The sequence below is a fragment of the Geotrypetes seraphini genome, chromosome 2 (genome assembly GCF_902459505.1).
Source record: "Geotrypetes seraphini chromosome 2, aGeoSer1.1, whole genome shotgun sequence".
Classification (NCBI taxonomy): Eukaryota; Metazoa; Chordata; class Amphibia; order Gymnophiona; family Dermophiidae; genus Geotrypetes; species Geotrypetes seraphini.
This window is the reverse complement of record NC_047085.1, coordinates 420308861-420317085: the sequence shown is the minus strand read 5'-3', so window position 1 is coordinate 420317085 and position 8225 is coordinate 420308861. Positions and strand designations below refer to the sequence as shown.

The 8225-nt window shown below is 38.1% G+C and overlaps 1 protein-coding gene across 1 annotated transcript in view; it reads right to left on the bottom strand.

Moving 5' to 3' along the window:
- Nucleotides 1-233: 233 nt before the first annotated feature.
- Nucleotides 234-8225, bottom strand: part of LOC117354154 (sterile alpha motif domain-containing protein 9-like) — a 48646-nt gene continuing 40654 nt past the window's right edge. Inside the window, 2 exon segments of the mRNA XM_033931130.1 lie at nt 234-4930; nt 4932-5235. Of these exon segments, the coding sequence (XP_033787021.1) occupies nt 404-4930; nt 4932-5213 (4809 nt within the window). The 5' untranslated portion in view covers nt 5214-5235 and the 3' untranslated portion in view covers nt 234-403.

The window sequence follows — 8225 nt, the reverse complement described above, 5'->3', positions numbered from 1 at the left end:
CTGCCTACAAAATAGATAGTGGTAGGGGTTCACATGCTAATGGCCATGCACCATGGAAAATTAGCTCGTAGCCATTAATGGACACATCTGAAAATTGGCCATTTTATATCTGCAGTAATAATGCCCTTAGCGTGGAAAAAAGACATGTAAAGATATGCTAAGGCCACTTTTTTTGCCATAGCTCAGTAAAAGGGCCTTAAGTATAATATCCAATTTGTGATCCAGTTTTTGGCCAATTGTGTCGTAAATTTTCAATTGATTGCTTTGTATTGTTCTATTTAGAAACATAAAAATGAAAACCAAACAAAACCAAAACAATCCCTCTAATTTACTGAAACAGAAAAAAAAATACCTTCCATCTGATACTGAACAAGAACAGCTTCCAAGTTACTAAGCAGATCTCTTAGATACTTTCTATGTCATAAGCTATTAGGCCATCAAAAGAAAATCCCACATAAAAAGAGACTCTTTCAATGCTTCTGCCACTTCTGAGCCGGCCTAAGTAAACAGGTCTGATTGGTATCTTAATGGTTTCACCAATGCCACACTCCAAGTAGACCAGATCATTTTCAGTCCTGCCTTCTAGACGGAGCAATAGCTTTTCAACCTGCTTTTCTTTCCATATGTCTCCATTTTGCCAAAAAGAATTTAGATCGGGTACACATCTCTCACTGAAACACTGATCTATTTTGCTTTTATGAACAAGTTTATCTAAGTTTTCCTTGCTCCCAAGGTAGAAATGTGCTATAGGCTGTTTGGAATGGCACAGATATCCATACTGCCCTCTAAAGGAAGCCCTCATTGATGAAACATACTTTTCCATGTGTTTGAAATCCTGATCTAACTGCCTACGTGGGTGTGTCCAAAATAGTAATGAGGCTAGGAAGTATGGTTCTGGATTACGGTGGTTCAGACCTACTTCTTTCAGGATTTGTCTGAGGATTTCTTTCAGGTTTTTAATAGGACATATATGCTTCGACTTTGGTTTAATGCAACTGAGAACTATGTTTGCCAAAATAAAATTTAGTTTATCCCTTTTGTTTGTATTGGATTGATTCTTAATCAAGAAGTCATAGGCGTCTACAATGTCTTCTACATTGGCAGTGCCTTTTTCATGATTTAGATATTCCAGCAGTCCAGAAAAGCTGTCAGCCTTTTCAGCTACCAAAACTGTCCTGAACATCTCTGTCCGCAGTGTCATACTGGACTTTTCAGTGACTTTCTCTCTCATCTGTTTAAGATCTGACAGGCAGAATAGATTTATATATCGCTTAAAATATTTAGAAACCAGATTACGTATATTGAGATCTGTAGTTTCTTTTAAATAGTAACTAGGCTTCAAATGAACAAAATAATCATCAAAAAAGTCAAATGTTGTTTTCAGATTGAAATTTATGTTGCTTAGATAGTAATTATATTCACTGATAGCATCATAAAAGTCTTTATCATGTCCATCCACAGTAGATATTGGAATATCACCTTTTCCTGATAGATACTGTAGCATCTGCTTTTTAGACAGCTCATCACCATTGATAAAACAAGGCACTAGCTCTATGAGATCAACCGTGTACAGACAAACTTCTATCTCTCCCAGATAGCTAGTTGTACTGTAAATAGTATATTTTCTTTTAGCCTTTTGGCATTCCCAATCAGTTCTTTCATTTCCTTTTCTTTCACACTGTTCCTGACATTCCTTAAAAGCTTTTGATGCATTGGCAGCAACATCAAGAAGAGATTTTAGATCCTCAAGAGTAACAGCTTTCCTTTGTATATTCTCATCCAGCCAACATTTTAACTGGGTTTTATAGATTTGGCCCAACGTACTTGATACAAAGGAATTGTCAGGTGCTATTTGTTTTGCTTTTTTAGCCCATACAAGAGCCTGAGTAAACTCTTTCTCCATTATATAGAAGTGTCTAGCTAAGGCTTGGCAGATGAATGGGTTTTGTTTAAATCTAATGGTTCCCTCCATTAAGACACTTTTAACTTCTTTAATTCCTTCCTCTTTCTGTATTGCTTCAATTAAGGGAGAGAATAAGATATTAGTTTCATCGCCGTGCTCCTTCCGAAGTCTAGTATACAACATGCTCTGCATATCTTGCACAAGCCTATCTCTTCCTATTCCGATATCATAAAATAAATTTGTTCTTAAAAAGTTCAGTATAACTTCACTTTTATTTAAATGGTAGGTATCTTTCAGTTCTTCAAGACACTGATTCGCTATCAGGGGGTGAATTATACGTAAACCTTCATACCTGCCATAATCTTCTACTTCTGTGCGTATTATAATAGTAGAATAGGTCCCCATCTTGTCTTCTAAGTTTTCTTTTCCCCAGAAAGCTTTTTTAGCAGTTATTCCTAGGAATTCCTCACACTGTGAAACAGATATTGTGGAATCTTTAACAAAAGAGTTTAATAATGCCAGGAAAGAAATAAGTTGTGCTTGCTTACTGGTACTAATCAAACCCTTTAATATGTTCCTTACCACGTTTTCTATGTACTGTTTATTAAAATTACTTTTCATGATCATGAAAGAATAAAAATCTTCAGGCTGTTGATGCTGCTTTTCAATTTCTTTAAGTTTTTCTTCAAAAGATCTTTGTTCCTTGGAAGATAGTGAGTGTTTTAGGGCAACACTGTTAGGATGGTCTTTTGAGTTTTCATCAGGATTTTGGGATCTTAAGCAGTTGAGAATGATCACCAGGGGATGCTCAAACCTGATATATTTTTCTGCTACAGCTGCTTGAATATAATTTTGCAAAATGTAGACACTTCCTTCTTCTTCAAAATCATCCGCAAGAAGTAATACAGGTAGGTAATCTTGCTGTTTTGTGAATCCATAAGTTATTAAATTGGTAACCTGTCTTCCGATTTCTACAAAATCAACTGTTTTGTTTTTAATAATTGCACATCTAAATGTTTTCCTTAACTCCCAGAGCACATGCATAGCTAAAGTGGTTCCTCCACAACCTGGATGATGGTACAGAGTGATGACTTTTACACACGATTGCCACTGGCGCAATGATTTAATCAGACGTTCAAGTTTTTCATATCTATCTCTTTTAATAAAAGGTCCAGAATAATTTTTTGAAGAAAAGTAAAAATTCCACCATGATACTTTACCACCTCGATAAAAGTGTTCTTCCTGACCTTTCTTGAAATCATTAAACTTAGCTTTATCCTTTTCTAGCTCTGTGTGCTCGCATTCATTCTCACAGAGAATTTCTAGCGCTGTCATGAAATCCTCGTCTTTCTTATTCAGAACTGTAGAGGCAGAGCCAGATGATGGCAAAAATCGCCGGACCGACTGTGTTACAGACTTTAATTTTAAAACAGTGCCATTTATCTCTTCAAGGCTTAAGTTAGAAATGCACCTGTCTACAATTTCATCTCTAGTTATAGATCTGGCTTGTAGAAGGTCTTTCCAACCCTGGAAAGCTTTTTTATCTTCACAAATACATAAAATATCATCAGTTCCATTCATTTCTTGATAAAATGTACAGAAGGTTTCAATAATGGGATCTCCTGGATCATCTACTGTGGACAACAGCAACAGAACCACTAAAAATTTCCTTTTTGGCAATATATCTTCTCGCGAAAGAAATGAGATCAGTTTACGTACTGTGCCAGCCCTTTCTTTGTGCCACAGTCTGGGTGGCAAAGGTCGATACTCTTCACTATCAAGATCTGATCTACCATTGCAAAAAATCCAGCTGGTTTGTTTAAAGAGATTTAGGGTCTCAAGTTTTTCAGAGTTTGAATTATCAATGTCTTTATACTGATCAGGAAAATGAAGATTTGCTGCTCGACTTTTGCTGTAAGACTGACACACCCCATTGCTCATTGATTCGGGATCAAATTCAAGTACCGCAAACCACTGTATTTCCTTCAGAAATTCAAGATGCTTTATTTGACTTTCGTGGGACTTATTTGTTACTAAGATATAAGCAGAATAGTAAGAATCATCTAGTGTGTCTTTGTTACCTGTGAGTAGGCTGGCAAGTCTTGCACCCTCTTCATTGCTTTTCTTTGATTTTCCTCTTTGTTCTTCTTCTGCTGTTTTTCGAGAATCATCCAATGATTTCAGGCTTGCAAAAAATGATGTGTATTCATTATCCCTTTTCTTGACATTAGGAAAGATGTCTTTAGAGCTTGCACCATCTCGTATAAAACATGATTGTTCTGCATTTTTCTTCCTTCCTTGTTCTATAGAGCAGGTTTGTTGATATGTGTGGAATAATTTAGAATTACAAATGGAGTACCGTGGCACCACATCTACTTCAATGACGCATTTACCTGTTGGAATGTTATTCTGATGTAATACATCAATAAATCTTAGTGGTCGAATACAATTTTGTGCTGCATTGTGGTCATCTGTTTTAAAATACTGTTTGATCATTTGATCGAACAAGTTAATAAACACATCTTTATTATTACGTTGGATGCCTACAATTTGACCATGTGGTTTGTCTTTCACTCCTAAATGGATGGTACCATTGGTACGGGAGTTCATACATGCTGCTGCAAATCTGAAGACCTCATTGCAAAATTTCATCTTCATATTTTCTTTTGTGGCATTCTGGGTGTTTGTGAAAAGCTTAAACTCATGAACTGGATCAATAAGATTCAGTGGCCCTGATTCAGGAGTAAAAATAATATAATTTTCTACATATCTTTTGCTGTTATGAAACTCATCAAATGGATATGGTGTACATGTTGCATTTAATTGGCTGCTTTCCAAAGGCTCATTGATGTCACAATTTACAACATCTGCTTGATCTAATTGATTTTCACTTTCATTTGTTGGCAAAGCAGCCTCTCCAGAGGTCTTTGTGGGTGCATCTAATGTACTGTTAGTGGCAGGCCCATTTTTTTTTTTTACACGTTCTGCTTTGTTTTTTACTTGCTCCAGCTTCCTTTTCTGGTGACTTTTTTCCTTTATTTGCTGGTGCAGCGGTTGGACTTCTACAGTCGTATGGAACCTTATTAAGTTTTTCAAGCGTCTGCAGAATTTTAAGAGCAGGTCCATGTTTAAAGCTCATGTCTATAAGATCTTTTTTAGTTAATTCTTTCAAGACGGAGCCCGTTACTTCTTCATTTTTCAGGATTTCTCCATATTTCTTTTCAAGCTTTACCTTTTCAGTTACCCAATAATTTACATGATATGGGGTCCAGTTGTCCATATTTTCAGGTAACTCTTGTGGAGTCTCCATTTTTAGCTTTATATTTTATGTCCTTCAAAGAAAAAGAAAAACAGTAAAATAAGAAAGATAATAATATAATCAATTTTCATTACATTTTCTCTTTTAAGAGCATATTTTGTGATTATCATATAACTTCACTTACTCTTTACAACTCTAGAAATGACAATTGTTCTTCCATTGTAACCCCCATTTATATATCTTGAACCGCAAAGTAATGGCGGAATAGAAATCCCTAATGTAATGTAATGTAATATACAACAAAAAACAACAAAAGTCCAACAGGACAAGAACCCACAAGTTCAAAATCACACAAAAAGCAGTGGGAACAGACAATGAACATTCCTCAAAAAATCAAGCATGTAAAAACAGACTTATTTATTCCAATAGAAAAGGACAAGCATCAACTGTGGACCCGACACAGTACTGTGTTTCAGTGAATCAAACCACCTGCTCAGGGGTCACTGTAATGTTGTAATACAAAGGTGAACAAGTCCTTTGTTAATACAAGGTTCGGTCAAAACACATCAATCTGTCCTCCTTATTTCCATTGCTTCTTGTCCTCCTTTTTATGGAGCCTTATGGTGACCCTACTGTATGAATTTGCTACTAAATAAGGATATCTTAATATTCTGACCATGTTATGCTAAAATTAGGCAGCTCAAATTGCCACAGGGCAGCATCTATCTTTTATATGAAGGGTGAGCACAGTCTAATAAAGTTCAGTTGTCTTAATTTTAAACCAATATTTTAATATTTGTGTATTTTTGCTGTAGTTTCAAATTTGGTTTTTGTGCATATTGCTTGTATGTATCAACTTTATAAGCACATGCAAATTGACTGTATGTATATGAATTCATCGGTATAAATGCATACAAGTGAATTGCATGCACATTAACCCCCTCCTTTACTAATGCGTAGTGCAGGTTTTAGCGCCGGCAGTGGTGGTAAATGCTCAGACGCTCATAGAATTCCTATCAGCGTCGGAGCATTTACCACCGCTGCCGGAGCTAAAACCCGTGCTACGCATTACTAAAGGAGGGGGTATATTTTTAGGTGCCCATCGAAAGCTCAAGGACACACTCCCATCTATAATATAAAACGCTAAGCATGCATGCGCACTCGCGCCGCGTGTTCCCTGATCCCTGATCTGTCGGGATGTGGTGGCATGAGTGCGCATGTGCTAGATGGCGTGGCGTGAGGGGCTGGCACTTAGGGGAAAGAGAGCAGGCCCGGGATTCAGCCGGCCCCGGCTAGGCAAGACCCTACTTCCCCGCCGCACCCAGGCCCCGGCGGTCCCCACAGGCAGAGGCGGAAAGAGATCTGTCTCTCAAACCGCAACAGGCAGGGATTGAGAGAGGAGCTGCGGCGTTGGCTTTGAATTAAAAAATTAACTTTGTAGCGAGAGAGCCCGATTGCGCATGCCCACGACATATCCCCTGTTCCTACCTGCTTGCTAATAGCTCCGTAAAAAAAAAAAGGATCTGGAGCAGGGCTCAGCATAACACAGCTCTTCACACCCTGCCACTGTGTGAGCGCAGAGACAGAGAGCGAGAGATGATTACTTTATAAACAAGCTTGCCACTGGGAAATGTGCTGTATTCCCCCGGTGCCAAGGGGTAATAGCAGTGGCTGAGCACTTGAAGTGGTAATGGTTCAGTTGCCTCCAACCTTCTCCTCCCTGTGAAATGTGTTGATCTATTACGCTGTCAGTTTGTAGAGTGCTGGAGAGAGGCTTAAAAAGCATGGATTTAAAGACGCTTGGCCCTGCACATTCATCACTCATCGAGGATTTGAACGTTTTTCTGTGCTTTAACAGCTCAGTTCTATGGTCCTAGGAGGGGAGCTCAGAAGAACGGCAGGACATGTGTGACATATCATTCTCTTCCCGCTCCTCCCCCCCCCAAAAAAGTTATCATATCTAGATATAATGAAAACAAATTAATAAAAGGTCCACAATTTTATTCAGATATAACTTTTTTGCTGAAAAGACATGTGCTGTATACTAATCACACCCATAAAGAGTGGCATTGGATGTTTTATATTATTATTTTACTTTATGGTGCTGAATAAAATCTTTTTGATGTCTGTCTGTAGTGGAAATCAAATTCTCATATTTCAAGCCAGTGGTAGTGCAGCTGCTCCTCCTGGCACCTCCTATGGTTTTATCCCTTTTATTATTTTATTGAAGATAGGACTTTTAGAAAATAATTGTATCTATAATAATAAAATGCTATGCGCGCATGCGCACTCTCACCGCGTGTTCCCTGAGATCTGATCTGTCGGGATGTGCCGGCAAGAGTGCGCATGCGCAAGAAAGAAAGAAATGCCTAAGTCTACACATCTCTTCTAGCACCCATTAATGTAACGGGCTAAAAAACTAGTATTCTACATATGGATAGCACCATTCTAGATACTTTCTGGATGTATGACTCAACACAGAAGTGAAAATGTGAAGAAAATGACATATTTTAGAAGAACAAAGCTATGCCATGTAAAATAGATGTATCTCCGTCCCCCTCCCCTTCCAAAAAAGATACAGCGAGAGAAGAAAGTGGATAGGAAATACATATGGATGTTAGAAAAATACTGCAACAGCAGATGTGTAAATCCCAATGGGTTATAATGAGGGAGATACACATTGAGGCCTAGATTCTCTATAATACGTCTAAACTTAGGCGTGCTTTAGACGTCCAGAGTAATTGAATAATTACGGAGTTAAGGGTCTTAATAAGCGTTAATTGAGAGTTAGACGTAGCTAGACGTCAGATAGACGTCTACAAAAGATAGACGTAGGGTAGACGTCTAAGGAAAGCATAGTCGCGTCCACATATGTAGACGTGGGCATAACGTGGGCATGACATGGGCGTGGTGATGGGCAGGCACTACTTAGACGCTACTTAGGCGGCAGACCGCGTCTAAATATCGTCTATAATGTAGGCGTAAGAAACGCTGGTCTAACGTGGATTTTGCTTCATTTAAATGCAGTTTCAACTTTCATAATTCCAGCTCCCTGTTAGACGT